At 37.5% G+C, this 19,140-nt stretch overlaps 1 protein-coding gene across 5 annotated transcripts in view; it reads right to left on the reverse strand.

Annotated features, from left to right (window-relative positions):
• LOC132825681 (probable global transcription activator SNF2L2) overlaps positions 1 to 19,140 on the reverse strand; it is a 124,941-nt gene that overhangs the window by 91,079 nt on the left and 14,722 nt on the right. For all 5 annotated transcript variants that reach the window (XM_060841081.1, XM_060841065.1, XM_060841098.1 and 2 more), the window contains exons 3-5: positions 12,627 to 12,756; positions 8,394 to 8,723; positions 426 to 518 (exon numbers count right to left, since the gene is read on the reverse strand). In XM_060841081.1, coding sequence (XP_060697064.1) covers positions 426 to 518; positions 8,394 to 8,723; positions 12,627 to 12,756 — 553 coding nt within the window. The remainder of the gene's footprint in view (positions 1 to 425; positions 519 to 8,393; positions 8,724 to 12,626; positions 12,757 to 19,140) is intronic.

Raw genomic sequence — 19,140 nt, forward strand, 5'->3', positions numbered from 1 at the left:
AATCTATGGAAGTGAAACAAAACAAGCCAGAGTTTCTAAAAGTAGCTACAAAAATAGAACAATTATACAACACCAAAATATACTATATCACATATAATAGACATTCACTAAGCAGGGCCATTAATAAGCATAAAGCTTAGATTTTTAAATTTAGACTTTATTGTCACGTGTACTCAAGTACAAAAGTACAGTGAAAAGTGAACAGTCTGTGCTCTAATTATACTTCAGTGAATAAGCATAATTTTTCATAATCAATTTATTAAAACCAATGATTCCAGAAGTTCATGAAACTAATCAACAGTTAAGAAACTGACTCAACAACAGTTAATTTTACATTTTAAAATGTATCAACATAATTGTGTTCTTGAATAAGTACAGAAGTTATGCAGTATGAAAGTATAAATTAATCTGGAAGATTTACTTACCCTCTGTCCAGGGTTTTGGAACATTGGGAACATGCCCTTGCATTATTTGTGAGGGCCCTACAGCCTGACCAGCCATTGAATGCATGCCCATGTCTGAAAATTAAGAAATGTACATTGAAAATATCTTACTCCAGATCTTAAACTCCAGGAAAAAGTGCTCACTTATAAAGGAGAGCAAAATATTAAGTAACACATTTTAGATCATAACCACACACAGTTAATGGAGTCAGAGATGTACAGCACAGAAACAGACCCTTCGGTCCAACCCGTCCATGCCGACCTGATACCCCAACCCAATCTAGTCCCATCTGCCAGCACCCGGCCCATATCCTTACAAACCCTTCCTATTCATATACCCATTTGTACCAGCCTCCGCCACTTCCTCTGGCAGCTCATTCCATACACGTACCAACCTCTGTGTGAAAAAGTTGTCCCTTACGTCTCTTTAATATCTTTCCCCTTTCACCCTAAACCTATGCCCTCTAGTTCTGGACTCCCGGATCCCACGGAAAAGACTTTGTCTATTTACCCTATCCATGCCCCTCATAATTTTGTAAGCCTCTATAAGGTCACCCCTCAGCCTCTGACGCTCCAGGGAAAACAGCCCCAGCCTGTTCAGCCTCTCCCTATAGCTCAAACCCTTCAACCCTGGCAACATCCTTGTAAATATTTTACTTTATGTTCAGAAAAGTTTGTCAATTTTGATAAATCATACCATAATGCAATCTGCTTTTGGATAATTGTAAATTTTAAAATTAACCTACATAGGTATGGCCATCCTTGATAAGCTATTTGGTGTTGGATAAAGGAGGGGAGAAATTACCATGTCAACAACTAATAGTGGCATACTTTTAAGAAATTCCTTTTTATTGTAGTCAGTTTGCTCAGGTGATATTTTATTAATTGCTCTGCTTCATTGTATAGAAGGTCACTTGGTGCATTAAGTAGCAATTAAAGGGGTTAGGACAAAAATAATTATGTATGTATAAGTCCTTCGCAGCCTTAATGTTCCCAAAACTGTTTACAGCCAATGAAAGGAGGAGCACAACCATTTAACATTTAAAAGAAAAAGCTGCACCCAATTTATACGCAGCTAGATTCCACAATTATCATCAAGATACACAGTCAAACTAAAGCAAAATATTGCTGATGCTAGAAACCTGAAATTAAAAACAAAACAAAATTCTGGGAAAATTCAGCAGGTCTACTAACATCTGTGCAGATAGAATGGGAATTAACAGTTTTGAGTGCGATATACTGTTCCTCAGTTTCAGCATTTTTTTAAAAAGGCAATGTTGGTCCATAGATAACTGGTGATCAGTACACCAAGAAAACCATCACACTCTTTGAAAAAGTAACACGGGGTAGCTGCAATTTTTATAGCCACCTGGGGAAAGAGGATGGGTATGATCTGGCCTGGAAAATCAGGCACTCTGAAGGCATCACTGGGTCCTGACACCTAAATAATGTGGTTATTAGACTGGGAGGAAGGAACTGGCAACACAACCGCTTTAACTAATTGCTACTGAATTCATTAGTATAGCAGTAACGATTAGCAATTTCAAAATGGGAAACACAAAGGGACATGTTTGGGCATAACCATCAGGAACACAGTAGGAAGCTATTAGCATTTTTGATTAGTGTGTGGAAAAATTATGTATAAAACAGGTAGAGATTTAAACTGAAGCTGTTCAAACAGCAGCATAAAGTTACCATCTTGACAGGGAATCTTGTGATACCTCTTAGCCAGAAGGCTGAGGTTCAAGTCCCACCTACTCCAAAGATACATCATAGTATGCCTGAACAGGTTGATTAAAATCATCTAAAGCTGCTATAAAAAGGAGAAAGTGAGGTCTGCAGATGCTGGAGTATCAGAGCTGAAAATGTGTTGCTGGAAAAGCGCAGCAGGTCAGGCAGCATCCAAGGAACAGGAGATTATGCCCGAAACGTCGAATCTTCTGTTCCTTGGATGCTGCCTGACCTGCTGCACTTTTCCAGCAAAACATTTTCAGCTCTAAAGCTGCTATAACTAAAGCTGAATGGACTGATTTATTTTTTAATTCTTGGGACATGGGTGTTGCTGGCTGGGACACGTTTATTGCACATCACTAATTGCTCAAAGGGCAGTTCAGAGTCAACCCTGTTATTGTGGGCCTGCAGTCACATACAGACCAGACCAGGTAAGGATGGCAGAGTTCCTTTCCAAAAAGGATAGCGGTGAATCAGACAGGTCTTTACATCAACCAACAATTGCTACGTGGTCACCATTAATCTAACTTCTTACTCTTAATATAATTTTTTTTTTTAAAAAGTGAGTTTAAATTTTACCATCTACCATGGTGGGATTCAAACCCATATTCTCAAGACATTAGCCTGGGGCTCTGGATTACTAGTGCAGTGACATTACCACTACTTTCCTTAAGGAGGAAGTATTCAGATTTTCGAGAGGAGTGGGAGACTGTTATCACTCACAATTACTCTATATACCAAGCTGGCTTGGACTGGTTTAATGGGACGTCTTTGTCCAGATGGAGGGAACAGTACAGCTCCTGCGATCACTACTATCTAAGTCCATTCATGGCATTGTTTACCTTTTAAATCATTCCTACATGTTTAGTTTTTTTTGGCATCTTATGTCCCTAACTGGCACCAACTGGTTCCAGACTAGTTACAAGCTGACACTTTGTGGTGCAGAAAGGCACCTGAAATGTTCTGGGCATGGTTTATTTATTCCAGAATAAATTTTAGCCCAGGACCCTTTTTGAAACATTCAAATAGGAGGACAGACAGAGCTTCAATTTAAAAACTTATGTGAAAGACAGCACCTCTGATGATTCAATATTCCCTCAGCACTGCATACCTGCACAGATATGCACAATTAATATAATGGACTACATAACTCAAGCTCTCTAGTGGAGATCACACCAAGAAACTTTCACTTTAGAGACTGGAGACCAAGTGAGCTAAAGCTAACACTCCACTCCAAAAATAATAGGAATAGCTCTAAGGCTGTGTTGAAAGAGAGTCAAGAGTAGTTTAATTGGTAGCTTTACTGGTAGATCGTTAACTTTTTCCAATGAATAGAAGTTCTGACTAGTATTTAGTGTTTGTCCTTAGTGATTGTCCTGTATAAATAAAACAGGTGTACAACAAATTAGCCTGATAGTGATTTATATCTAGGCTAACTTGGGCTTTAAGATATCAATAAGTGCATCTGTACACAATTTTGTAAATGCCGTTAAGATAAACCCCATCAACTGTTGGCCAAGGATAGAGTTCCATCTTTGTCTTGTTCCTCTTCCAATAAAATGAGGGGCACATTCTACCACTCAACATCTGCTTCATGGTTGTGGGCTCTGTCCAATTATCTACTTCACAGACAGACAATCATAGACATTTCTTCTCATTATAAAGAGATAATTGATTATAAACAGATTATGGCACCACTCCACAATCATGGAGCATGGACAAGGGGCAGGCTTCCATGAACCATCACTGCTGGCACAGGAATCAAACCATCACACCATACACCCCCCCTCCTGTTGCTGTTTTGAAGAAGGGTCACTGAACCTGAAACGTTAACTTTGATTTCTCTGCACAATGCTAGCAGACCTGCTGAGTTTTTCCAGCAACTTCTGTTTTTATTTCTGACTTTTGGGTTTTTACTACTATATGAAGCCTAGAACAACAACAATTTTAAGATGTTAAATTGCTTAACGTTTAGGTAAGTCAGACTCTTGGATTCAAATAGTTTGACATTTGATCAGAACAACTTGAAATCTCAGCTTCAACTTAACAGTCAACTGAAAGACATAACTTTATGGGTTCCTTTCAATGAATTGTAGGCTACAGAAAATGTTTTGACAGTTGCACCAAAAGGCGATAAAAGCAGAAATATATGATCCTTAACCACAACAGTCTTGGTCTAAAGAGCATTAATAATAAATTGCTGGAAAGATTAAAATGACCATTAGCCACAGTTATAGTCGTAAAAAAAAGTGGAGAAAACTTTTCTCAATTAGTATTGTTGAGACTTTCTACTTAAATGCAGAATTAGTGTTAAAGCCCCTTCCATGCTACAAAAACTGCGTAGATTCAAAAACTTGCCAAGTTACATGACAAATCCAAGACGTTTAGTGCAAAGATCACAAAAGCTTTTTCTTCAATCAATTCAGCATTAGACATGCATTACACTCATGAACACCTTCCATGTATTTACTGTGAATACATCTTGCCTTCCCTGTCAGCAGCCGTAACTGAATGAACACCAAGTATACAAGCTACATGGGACTGGAGTTTCTACAAAGCTGTTTCTACAAAATTAGCCAAACCAGCACAAAAAAATTTCAAGTTCAAATGGTTTGGGGGTTTTTTGTACTGGTGCAAAACATGAAAGCCTAATCCCATCCATAAATAGTGTCTTAGTGAAAGAGAAAACAACATTAATGTTTTAATTTTTAAAAATAACTATTAAGACAACATTTTTTGTGTAGCTTCTTCTACTGATTCACATTTTTGAAAACTAAGTTAAATGTGCTAGACTGACTAAAATTAGGATAAACCCAATTTCAGCTTATTAATAAAACTGCACACACTTCAAAGAACTTTTTAAATGTAACTGTTTAAAATTCTGAAACATCACCAACTCAAAGCTAAAAGATACAACGACCAAATGTAAATTGACTTAAGCCATAAACCTGGGAAACATTGATTTGAGGTTAAAAGCTGAAACTTCAAAGTATTAGAAAAAGGTGGAAAAACAACAAAATATGCAAACCATATGTCTACAGAAGAGTAAATGTTTTCCATGTGTTTACAACTGTAAAGCATACCTAATTCCCAACTGATTCAAGAATGAATTTTATGACCTTTGCACCCAGTGTTATTATTTCTTATTTCACATATACTTAAACTTAGTTTTGTCAAAGTTTTCATAAAAGCTGTCAAGCCACAGCCCATTTTTGTGCTTGAAAGTTAGTGTCTATTTTGCATCAGTCTTATTGAAAGATGTAGGTTAAACTGACAATGGAAATACATTACATATTTTGAATGCAGACATGCAAAGGAGATAATTGTGTCTAAATAAATCTCATGTTCATAACACTAAAACTCAAAAACAATGCTACATGTCTGATCTTAAATACAACGATAACACACTTATAACTAATCACCTCAATATTTAATACCTCAATATTTTAAATGGATATATCCAAATTCAGAAAAGCATGTACACCTTTTGGTAAAAACAAATACAAAGTTAAGGTATCAAAATCAATTTTCAAATGTGTATAAATATATCTACACATGAAAATGCTGCTTACAGTTACACAGAGCCTTAAAGACAACATTTTAGATATCTGGTAATATGCTGAAATCTAGATTTAGAATTCGGATCAAAATCCAATTTAAAAGTGTAGTAATTTTTATTTCATCTGGAAATAATGGTTGTCAACACTTCTATATAGAAAAAAAATTCCACTATACTTAATGGAGATACTGGCACGGAGCCAAAATCAAACACAAAGAGAGATAGCAGGTCACCACAGGGAAAAATATATTGAAGGTCCAAGATTCAATAAGCCTAGTTAATTTAAACAATTAGGATTTGACCTTCCTGAAATATGCCTTTAATTACATAGTAGCAGTCATCTTTACAAGAAAAAAGTCCAATTTACATGGAGGGCAGTTTCAGAATGTTGTACATGGTGCAGTGTATTGTCTTATGGAGCTGCCAAATCCCACCAGCCATCTCTTGCAGTGCCAAAGTTGTACCTCCCCTTGCAAAAGAGCTTCTTTGCTTCCCTACAGAGTGAGATTGCATCTGTCAATCATTCTTTTACTATCCAGCCTCACTCAAACTGACATCACCTCAGCAAGGTCCATGTCCAAACTGGATTTCTATCCCCTTTTCTCACCCCTACTCAGTAAAAAAGGCTTCTCTCTTCTTCACAGCCCTTGTCAATGCTTCATTTTTCAAACATATATATGCAGCAGTTCCAGATTATGAATGGGTTTTGTCCATTTGCAAGTAGGAATGCAATGTTAGACTATGTAAAACAGCTGTTCATAAGTACAGGAAATGTTCACATGCTGGAACTTCAGAATTACACCCCTAGATGAGATTGCATTCATAAGTACGAGTGCACGTAAGTTAGACATTCATAAATAGGGAAGCCCTGTTTCCTCTTCTCTGCTCCATCTCCTCTAATTTTCATTAGTTTTTTCCCAGAGTTACAACACAACCAAAATTGAAATCAAAGTTGAGCATTGCATTCAATTATTCTTACATACTACTTGACAAACTTTACTTGGTACAGAGGAGGTAATGAAACAAAGCAAGTTTATGCAAAAGGACCCCCTCCCCACCCAGAAACACATTTTCTGCTGTATTTACATATTGCAGAGTAAAATGACCCACAAACGAAACACAAATTAGGAGAGTAAGGTCTACAGAAGGTTTGTTGCCGATAGCCGTGGGGATTATAGTCATGAAATCCTGCACATGCAGAAAGCAGATGATCAACATATGGCTCCTCCAGAGAGTCTGCTGTTACAACAACAAACTTTATTATAAGATTTTCTTTAGGGATACAAGGTGAAGGAAAGGTGGGGGTGGGGGAACTCATGACTATAAAATGGGTCCTAGAAATCCTTCTGCTTAATAAAAGAAAAGCCTTCAGGATATGTAAACAACTGTTATCCTGTCACTTGCCAGGAGATGCATTTAGATGTTCAGAGACCTGGCAGCCTGCACCATACTGCGAATGTAAAGCAGGGAAGGTGCTGGAGCCAAGTTTAGATTATGAATTACTGTGATTTTTTTTTGCTAGTTTATACGAGTGTGAATGAGGGATGCCACGGTGCCTGCGTCTTGTAGAACACAAGTGTGCAGCTTTTTCTTCTTGGAGGCATACAATTGTAGAGAAAATTAAAATTGGAGCAAACGGTTAAAAGTATAAAATGACAATGAACAGAAGTAGAAAATAAAGTCAGTCAATTAATCTGAGATCCTGGTTAAAATAGTCATAAGATTCAGAACGAATTTATTACAGGACTGATCTCTTAGTCACTTAGTTTGATTTTCCTTCGAAATTAACACAATTGTTCATTTGATTCAGAAAATGAATTTTTACAGGGTCTACAATGGTATGAACATTATTGGCAATGTCTTCACAGTGTTGGTTAAAAGTAGCCATGGGCTAGCTTAAGTACATAGCACCAGTGCCAAGGTGAAATTTACCTATTTTGATTGTTATTTTCTTAATAGCACTTGGTAGCACAGAACTCGAATACTGGTGAAAAAAGACATTTTGTCAAAGCTTTGTGTCTTACACACATCAGAACAATTCACTGCAAAAAAAAACATTTAGACTGCATGAGAGTGCTAATTGAATGGCAAGTGGGCTCTGATTGGTGGAAGCATCACCATGGATAATGCACCAATTAAAGATGATTGATAGTTAACTTCCAGATTTGGTTTAAATTTTATACCGGGCTGGTTGACTCTGATTGATCAGGACATTGCCCTGAGAAGTAAACCAGTGGATGACTGTCTGTTTTAAATCCAGTAGGTGACACAGTACATATGTATATCCTTTATGTCTGGAAAAGAATGTGTTGAAGAATAAAGTCAACAACACAGGTTCAATCCCCACACCAGCTATGGGAGCTCATAGAGGTCCTGCATTCTCAACTTACTCCATGTTGTGAAGTGGTTACCCTCATGTTAAACGTAACGATTTGGATACAATGTGTTGAGCTATTCAACATACAATTTCTGAATAACTAGGTTAAAAAAATCAGGATTTTAACTTTTAAGACAACTAGGTACACACACTTTTCAGTTCTATCACAGAATTCAATGTGTACTTTACTGCCTGAAAATAGACTAATAATGTTTAAGTTTTCAAAAAAATTGACAATTGATCCTTAATGTATTCTTTCCATACAAATGAAATGTATACTTACTAGGTGGCCTATTGTAAGCAATGGGAGCTACTTGCTGTTGCATACTAGGTAGTGATCGCTTCCCCTGAACAGCTAGTTGCAGATTATCTGGTAATGGTTGTCCTCTAGCAAGCATTTTGTAGGCCAGAATCTGAGCCCTCAATTGATGAAGTTGAACTGGATTGAATGGTGAAGGACCTCTGTTCTGCTGGCTCATGACCTGAGGATCTCCTTGCAACATTGGTGCAACCTGGGTTGGTGGAATCTGAGGAGGAGTAGGGCCACCTGCTGACATTGGACTCGGAACGTGCTCTGGTACACTCATAGGCGATGGATGAGGAGACAGATAACCTGCATAGAAAAATGGCTTTAAGACATCAGATTTTAAACGCAAAGGTTGAACATTATATTTCTGCACCATTACCTTTAGATTATACTAGAAAATCTGTGATATACCTTTCATGGAAGTGCATCCCACAATAACCAAACTTACCAGCTTCCAGTCATGAAAAAGGCAGATCACTTAGAACTTAAGAATCAATTTAGGAAATGCCAAGATTTAACCTGTTCTATTTGTTAACCGTTTTAAGATTTCTGGAGGAAATATTCCATCATCTAGGTTTTGTCAACAGGTATTTTGGGCATCTACTTTTGTTTTCTCTTCCCATATTGCTCTATTATAATTTAATCATGACTTTAATGTTCTTGCATTTGGGTTACTCTTTCCACTTGCCCTCTTCCATCTTTCTCTCTGCATTTAATTGCTGCCTGCCATTTGCTCCTAATAATTCTGTGATTTCAACAATCATTCCAGTTGTCCCAGAGCTACAAGGATCAAAAGTGTATAGCTGAAAAGATTAAGTGGGCAGGCAACAGGGCACTAAGGGAATGAAGGAGTGGGAAAATGTGGAATAACTTGAAGCCATTTCCTTCGGTGGTGAGGGGGGATTTGGAGAAAATAAAATGACTGTCAGTATTTATGTTTTCGATCATTTAATAATCATTTTCACTTTGAGCCTTAACTTTCAGGTTCACAGTTAGTTAGACCCCATAAACCAAGAGCAGAAATGATGGTGTCTATTGATGGAGCTTAGGTTGGTGTTCTGGGATAAAGCTTGGATAAGGGAGTAGACAGAAACAACTAATGAGCATGACTGCAGGGCTTTTTTTAAACTGAAGTGTGCAAGTGCAATGTTTTCCAGGACGCGTAACTGATTCACAGAATCCTTACAGTGTGGAAGCAAGCCCCACCGATCCTCAAGAGCATCTCATTCAGACACAGCCACAGCCACCTACCCCATCCCTAAAACCCTGCATTTCCAATGGCTAACTGGAATCTTTTCAGCAGTTATACATGAAATTTGTTATATTGAAGGTGAACTGGCAACACCTTTCCAAAGTTAATCCACAATAAGTGCTACTATCTCATATGATTAGATGTTAAAGTTCATCATACAGAACACCAGCATTTTACTCTTAAAAGCTCACTCAGCCTCAATCAAAAGCTAACAAGTCAGCCTTAATGGAAAATCACGACGGGTGCACATCACATGTCCACTGTGAATGTCAAGCATATCAAACTAATATTGGGCACTGTGACAAACAAGTACATTATGAAATTAGATACTGAAGCTTTGCTCTATTCCTCCTTCAACCTTCTGGGGATCATTTCTTTTTTAATGTGACACATTCCCACAATGATTAGACACCTAATTTTGAAAAAAAATGTATTCAAATTTCTTTCAACAACACTCTTTAAAATCACAGCTTGTATTTTGCTAATTAATTCTAGTCAATACAGTTTTACAATTTAAATTGCATTCATAAAGAGAAAGAGTTGCATTTATTTAGCACTTCATCTCGGTTCCCAGAAATGTCTCCAAGCCTTAACTTCATGTCTGAACTTTAAAGCAATTTAAACAAACATAATGAATGATATTTAAAATAAAATATTACTTGTGAGATAAAGCATAATTTGAGTTGGAGAAAAGGAAAATGTAGAACTTCAATCCAGTTACAAGAGGTGGGAGCAGGAGTGGAAATTATCAGAGCAGATTGTGCAACATCACAGGATATATCATTGAAGATCTCGCCATAACAAATTACTAGTCTTAATTATTATGCATGGCAGGTCACAGCCTCTCATCAATAATATCCAAAATCAGTAAAGGGAGGGCGGGGGGTGGGGGGAGGTTATAGGAACTTCTTGACTCAACACCAGCCTTTAAGCAAAACAACATGACAGTTAACAGAATGGTTAGGTGAAAGCCAGACATGCTGATGTTTGGTATTATATTTATGACCACTATTAAGGTCTCTAAATATGTAAACAACTAACCTTCAGTTAAATAATGACATACACATTGAACCCTCATCTTAAAACCTTCATCCTGAAAAAAAAGGTTGGGGAATTATCCTTGACTTGGGAGGATCACTGCAAATTCCAAAAGATAAACAAATGGGAAACAGAAAGTTAACTGTTAATGGAGTGCAAAACTATTTTATCCAAAATTAAATGGGATGAACATGTCGTTATGTTGTAGACATGTTCAAAACCAAGCTGGCTGCCAACACTGACAATTAATCAGAATATGGTATTGTAGTCATAAGTTTTCAAAACAAATTATCCTAAAGTAAGGTTACAACAGAAGCAAATCTATGGGGCTTCTCACAAAAAGGTGATGGATATGCTGTTTTACAATAAGGGAAGTATTTATCCCATTTACAGCGTCACATTCAGATCAAGTTATGGTGACTGAATTAATCAAAATTATAGGTTTTCCACATTAGTTTGAGATAGTTTTGCCACAGCTTTGAGAAATAAATTCTGTAATTTTGTCCGTTATTCAGAAATAACTCAGTGAGTGACATATTTCCTTGCTGCTGCATAATTAATCTTTAAAGCTGAGGAGCTACAGCAAGATGCTATAAAAGATGTACCAGCTGGAGGCAGCTACCTGATATTCAGCAGCACTTGGCTGATCCAGGAATTTGGCAGAACGGAGTTGGGATGATGGAATTCTGGCATCATCATAAAGGGGGAATGAAGCATTTGGCAGAATATTGGGGCACAGAATGTACATTTTGGGCTCATTCCAGTCTCTCATCTTGCTTTCTAGTACACAACTGTCATTAATTATAATGCTTACATTTCCTAACTATCAACAGAACACAGCTGAGTACAGTTTTATGGAGACTGTATGCTTAAGATATCAATATTCAACTCATTTCTTAGAAGTGAATTCAAACTAGGGGGACGTGGGATGAGGAGGAAACTTTGACATCTAGCAGCTCGAGTCTTTACTGAAGCAAAAAAAAAATTGAATTGGTTTTAAGTTTAATTGAAATCTTGCTCAAATTCATCACAATTTGTAAATTTCAAAACAAAAATAAAAAATGAGGGAAATTGTATTCATTTATGAGTAGCATTGCAATATTTAAGAAAATATAATCGTGTAACATGATTATATACAATTTTCTATTTTTGAATTATAATTATGTTACACATTAAATCACAATTTAAAGTTTACTAGAACAAAGCTTTTGAAACATGGTATCCAGACCTAGAGTAAATTTAATACTTTTTATTTGAAACCTACTTTGTACTTGAGAAGAAAGATGGCAGGAAAAATATATTTAATTTCTTGAATGCTAAGTTTGAATAATTGCTAGTTTCTTTTGAGTGCTTATTTACCATTGGTTGGTTGACTTAATCCTATGCTGCTCCTCAGTTACAGGTATCTTAACATTTGCCTTGCTTCTGAATTACTTAGTTACTGCTTCTGCAACTCTAATTTGCTGCCATCCTATTTTACTAAAGTGCAACAGCAAAACAAACTAGTAAATGAAGTCAGAAAGTTAGTTCAAAACTTAATTTAGATCTGTGTAAGTTACCAAACATCAATTACTAATGGTGATGCATTACAGTGTTAAAATCAACCAAGAGAAAGTGAGGACTGCACATGCTGGAGATCAGAGCAGAAAAATGTGTTGCTGGAAAAGCACAGCAGGTCAGGCAGCATCCAAGGATCAGGAGAATCGACGTTTCGGGCATTCCTGAAGAAGGGCCAATGCCCGAAACGTCAATTCTCCTGCTTCTTGGATGCTGCCTGACCTGCTGCGCTTTTCCAGCAACACATTTTTTCAGCTCTTGCAGTGTTAGAGCATGCAACAACTGTCAAGCAACTAAAACTGAAAAGGTTTTGACACTGGTAGAAAAAGCTGAAGATTCACCCAAATAAATATCAAACATACCTTGAGAATGCTGATCCATTGGACTCTGAGGTGGTCCCATTCCAGCATGAGCAGCCCTCATTCCCATGCCTTTCATCTGACCATAGTGCATTTCGTCAGCCATCCCTTTGTCATGCATTGCATCAATAGGCTAAGGAAGAAAATCAGCCAAATGAACACACATTTAACATTTCGCAGGATGAATTACTTGATCAACTATGAAGAGTAAAGAGACCTTTACAATAATTCAACAAAAGTAAATGTGGTCTGGAAATAATTTAAAGTTACAGCTAATCATCAAATGGTAGATTTCCAGAAAACCAAGGGTTGCTACTGAGCACTATTCACTCTTCATGAATATCCCTGAAGAAGACATGACCAAATATAGTTATAGTTTCCCCCCATTCTAGAATTGTTACTTCTGCTCCTTAAATTACAAAGAAGCCAAAATGAAATTAATAAAGAACTTGTTTAATAAAAACAAGAAACAGTTAAATTAATGGCAAAAAATTATTTTGCAGCTGATTTTCTACCACGTCTCATCTTTCAAAACCTCGAACAAACATATACCAACAGAAGGTGTAATGAAGCAACTTCTAAGAATAGCCAGGATTTAGGCAAGAACTTCTGGCTTCTCCCTCTTTGTAAAAGTGCTGGTATGTGCCTTGCACCTTTCCTGAATTACAAGATTGAGAATAAACAATCACGTAGGTCACTGCATGTAAACCTGCATTTTACCAATGTCGGCCACTCCATTCAAATACACTGCTCAATATAATTCATGTGAAAATGCAAAAGGGACTGCTTAAGGCTGTCATAGAATACACAGAATAAAAACTGGCTATTCTTCCCAATTTGACAGAACTAGTTTTACTGCTCAAAAACTCTATCCATTCTATTTGTTTACCTCACCTTTATATAGCATCATTCCATCCATATTTTCTTGTGCTCATCATATTTCCTTTCAAAATAACCGACTTAAAATGTTTATGTATACATCACCAAATCCATTTAATTAAATGAGACCTTAATCCCAGTGAAGGCACCCAAACACACTCCAAAAATTAGTCTGTGTAAAGATAAGGTACAGCTATGTAGATATTCTAACTCTCTGCCTAAGCGTTCAGGCCACACTGAAGTGTCAGAGCCGGCAAACTTCACTGTACCTGACTGCCAGCTTGCTCTGACTTCCATCTCCAAGTCAGAAATTCAAGTTATATTTCGAGTACATTATCACATACAGTTCTGAAAAAGCTTTACCCAAGCACAACACCTTGCCAGGACAGGAATCAAGAGGAGATAAATCTCTCATTTTTAGAAATATAACAGTAGTGCACTCCAAGTGGAAGGAGCAGGGTGAAAGCACTTATAGTATTTGCCCAATTTTTTTTCAGACTCTCATGCCTAAAGTTCTACGTGCGTACTGAACTGGAGAAGGAAAGCATTGAGTAATCAGTGTTCCCAGTTGGAATACATTGATTTCTATTCCATTTAGACTGGTGTGTTGATAGCACCACAAGAACCTAGATATTGCAATACTGTCACGCAGTTTAAACAATCCTGCCATGAACAGAATCAACAGGGAAAAAAAAATTGCTTGGCAAAAATATACTGAACTGTTAAATCCAAGCTTCATAAATGCAGGGAGGAATCATCTGCAGGCATTTTTCATTATACATATTTAAAAATTACGTTCAGGTCAGTACGTTAAGCTATGAAATATTTCTCAAAATATAGCAGGCTTTTTCAGAAGCTGTAGTACAAAAACTTGGTTTTAACATCAATATCGGTTGCTTTGTCAATTTTCCTAAATTGCTACACTAACTGATATGCTAGGTCACAAGGTTAATAATTAATTATATTGAGATACATTGCTGTAGTGGATCACCCCACAGCATCTCTTGGAGGCCTAACTGTGAGCTACTGGATCAATTGTGAACTCGTCACAATTCTGTTGATGGCTGTGTAGTATAGCACACCACAGAGCAAAATATTCTCAACTTTGTTAACAGTTAACTTCAAGTATTATTTGGAAGAATGATAATAGTAGGTTTTTCCCTCAGTCTGGTTGTCTAACAGCCAGTTACAGGCCCAGTCAAAAAATCTATGCCTTTCTGGGCTCAAATCACTTTATGTTGCAACTGAACCACTCTTGGTACCCAACAATGAAGTCTCCAATCAAAGTATACTGTGTCCTTGCTACTTTCGGTGTTTCTTCAAGGGATGTTCAAATTGGAGGATTAATGATTCATCAGCTCGGGGGGGGGGGGCACTAGGTGATAATCAGTTGGAGGACTCAATGTTGAGAGATTTCATGGCCATTCCTACCCAACTGTATCATAACTGCTGTGCAACTGTTCTGTTGGTGAAAGAGTGCCAGAAAATCCAGGAGCATCAGATGAACCTATACTGAGAAACACAGCTTTGTTTGGCTGTTGCTGGTCTAATCTGTGTGACAACAGTCCCCAGATGTCAGTGATAAAGACTTTGCAGGGTTATTTGGAATTGGTGTGCCTTTCTTGTGTCTGAAATCACAGTCCAAGCAAGGGTACACATCTGATATTATTCAACTTTTCATAGTGATTTGATAGACCCAAGTGGCTTGCTATGCAATACCAGAGAACAGCTAAGAGTCAACTACACTGCTATCTGTTTAGAGTCACATACAGACCAGACCAAGTAAGGAGCTATGACAGTCCCCATCACGGCATCAGGTGAACCAGACAGATTCTTATTTAACCTGGTACTTTCAGTCACCATTATGTATATCAGTTTTTATATTTATGTTCCCCAGCTGCTGTGGTGTGATTTGAACTGTTTGTGAATCAGTACAGAAAAGGTTGTCAAGCTAATTTGTTAACTGTTTTATTTCTCACAGATGATGCCAAGCTTGCTGAGTTTCTGTGGCATTTACTGTTTTTAATCTCTGAATCACTAAGCCAGGTTGCTGAATAATGAGTTCAATAACATAACTGCTACAATTGATTCATTCATCACAAATGGAAGTTAATAGGCACCTTTTAGACAATTACTTTTCGTTCGTCATGCAGAAAATACTCTAAATCTGGAGTAAATAACACCTTTAATCAGTTTAGGTTGGCTGAGTCTGAAGAAAATGGTTAATGGAAAACTTATGCTGTCAGTTCACTCAAATATATAATTGATGTTCTTTAGCCACAAGAAATATTCTACTCTTGCTCAATTTCTATAAAACTTGTGAAATTTTTTTTAGCTACTATGCTTCATTTGATAAGGAGCACATAATATGTGATTCTAAAATGCTGATTTTAAAGAAGAATGGCTATTAGTCTCATTGTAAAAGTCCTTCAAAAAGTGACAACTGGTTGAATGAGGTATAACTAGATTTTTAAACACTTCACTAAGTTCATAATTACTGCTCTGTAGCCTTACTTGCCCTGAAAACTGATTTTATATATGTGGGATGTCAAATTTCTCTATGATGCTTAAAAAAGTCAAACCTGAAATTATTTTACCAATGCACATTTAAGAAAATCACAAGCACAGGCCGGATAATTTCTTTTACTCTCCATAAAGTTTTGACTGAAATGTAAGATTTGACTTCCTGGTGTGCTGTCAGAATACCTCAACGTGATTGGCTGCTTACCTTGCTTGATTGCATTATTGTTGCTGGATGTCTGTGGATCCCTTTGAATTGACACCAGATTCCAACAGACATCAGAGAAAAAAAAATTTATGTCGCAAAACTGATTAACCTTTGGGCATAGATTTCTTCAAGGACAAAAACAAGTACTACTGATGGTGATACTTGCATTTTTAAACAAATCATTATTTGTGATTTATGATCCCTCCACCTATATTTCTTTTCAAAAGGTATGTGAACTCATTCTTTTATCAACTTCTAACACCACTTGTTTAATGTTACTAAAGCTAATTTGCTAACAACGCACCCATTCTGAAAGTATGGATCTTCCTATACCTGGTTGCATGTCCCAAAATTTCCTGATTTAGTGAGATCTACAAATTCTGAAATGTTACATCTTATTCTAAGATCCAAAGTTTTTATGCAAATGAAGAGCAAGAGGCTTTGCTCAGCACTGGAATTAAGCAGTCTGGGAAGAATGTCAAATACTGAAGCAGGGCCAGAGGAAGCAGCTGATTCGGGAGTGTTTATGCTATTTTTATCACTTATAATTTTCTAAAATCTTTATTTTGGGTTTATTGTTTGTAAGGGATGGTGCAGAGGCCCAGAGAAAGGCCCTGTAATGTGTATTTTAATTGTAAGGGCAGGAAAGGGGTTTAATTTAAGAGGGTAAGTGAGAGGAGCTGTGCTTGAGGTGTTCTTCTCCTGCTCTATGTGGAAAGTCAGCCACGGTTCTAGTGAATGTGGACAGGAAGGATCTCCAGCTACTGCTCCTGGAACAGTTAGAATTTTAAGCTGTTTGACAGGGTAAATGCGAGCAGCTGTTCCCCTTATTGCAGGACCAGAGGGGCATTGTGTCAGAATTGAAGGTACAAATATATGACTGACATGAGGAAGATTTTTTTCTGAGGGTTGTGTGTCTTTAGGACTCCTTGTCACAGAGAGCTATGGGAGCAGAGTCCTAGCGTACAGTGAATTCTGATATAGATAGATAGTTTCTTGATCAGTAGGTGAATGAAAGTTAACAGGGAAAATGCAGGAAAGTAGCTGTGAAGAGTATTGGATTAGCTGTGATCCTATTGAATGGCAGAACACCTTCAAGGGGCCAAACTGAGCTTCAGAGCTGGAGTGGTGCTGGGGAACCTGTGGAGAATCTGAAGCCTGCGTCTATCATGGATAGCACATACAGAGTGGTGGTCACTCCGCAGGCTCAGATTCACAGGCGAGGAGGAATTGGATGACAGATGGGCAAAGCAAGTGGACTAGACAGGTAGGGCAGGAATATCCCAAGGCCGTTCCCCTGCAAAACTGATATTCTGCTTTACATATTTTTTGGGTGGTGGTGGTGATTGGGGGGAGGAGGAGGAGGCAGTGGAGATACCTCTCAGAGGTAATTAACGATAGCCAATTCTCATTGCATACGGTTGGGCTCTGCTGCATGGGGAAGAGGAATAAGTATGGGAAGACCACAATAACAAGGGATTCAATCGTAAAGGAAGTAGACAGACGTTTCTGTGGCTGCAAACAAGACTCCAGGCATGTAGCCTCACAGACACTAGGGCCAGAGATATCTCGGAGCTGTTAAAGGACATTTTGATGTGATAGGGCGAACAGCCAATGGTCATAGTACATAAGAACACCAACGACAAAAAAAAGAACCTAAAGCAGAGTATAGGGAGTTAAGAAACAAGCTAAAAGTAGAAAACGTCAAAAGGTAGTGACCTCAGGATTGTTATCGGTGCCACGTGCTAGTCAGAGTAGAACCAGTAGGATATATCGGTTGAATAAGGGCTGGAGAAATGAGGCAAGAGTTCAGATTCCTGCGACATTGATATTGGTTCTGAGAAAATAGGACCAGTAGAAGTTGAATGAGTTACATCTGGGCAGGACCAGAATTGATAGATATGGGGATTTCTTTGCTCATGCAATTGGGGAGGGTTTAAACTGAAAGGGTGCAGGATTGGAAAGTTCAGGGAGAGAAGAGAGAGAAACAATACAAAAAAAATGAATTCTCTGCACATCACTTTTTCAAGAGCAAGAATTAAACAGTGTCACAGTGCAAAATAGTGCGATTAGAAATAAAAATTATTAGAAAGGCAATCCTTAAGACCTTGTGCCTTAATGCGCAGAGAATTTGCAATAAAATAGATCAGTTAGTTTTCAACTAGATGTAAAGGAATATGATAATAATTGGAATTAAAGAGATGTGTTGTAGGGTGGCCCAGGGGAACCTAATATACAAGAGTATTCACTTTTTTCAAAAAGATGAACAAAGAGGATAAGGAGATTGGGTAACACTACTGTTTAAACAGTCCATTAGTATAATCGTGAGGAAGAATATTAGCTCTGCTGAAGTGGAATCTGTTTGGGTAGAGCTTAGAAACATCAAAGAACAGGAAACAATAGTGGGGGTTGTGTATAGTCCCCCCCAAACTACAGTAGTATCTACAGGGGAAGGCATTAAACAGGAAATTAGAAACCCAAACAATAAAGGTACAGCTGTAATTACGGGCGAATTTAATTTGAATATAAATTGGGAAAATCAAAAGATTAACAATACCATAGAGAAGGAATTTCTGAAGTGTGTATGAGATAGTGCCTCAATGTATTGATCCAGAAAACTAACTCATTGAGTCACCCTAGAATGGGTATTGAATAATGAGAAAGGAGTAATTAGAAATCTAGCTGCACAAAGCCTCTTGGGGTACAACAATTATAATTGACAGAATTCATCCTTAAGATGCAGAGCGATGTAGTTGATTCTAAGACTAGGGTCTTGAATCTAAATAAAGGAAACTACGACAGTAGGAGGTGGGAGCTGGCTATGATAGATTGATCAACATTACTTAGAATGGTGATGGCTAGACAACGACAAACATTTAAAGACTGCATAGAGGAGAGATACAATTGTTC

This window comes from Hemiscyllium ocellatum, chromosome 2 (genome assembly GCF_020745735.1).
Source record: "Hemiscyllium ocellatum isolate sHemOce1 chromosome 2, sHemOce1.pat.X.cur, whole genome shotgun sequence".
NCBI classification, from domain to species: domain Eukaryota; kingdom Metazoa; phylum Chordata; class Chondrichthyes; order Orectolobiformes; family Hemiscylliidae; genus Hemiscyllium; species Hemiscyllium ocellatum.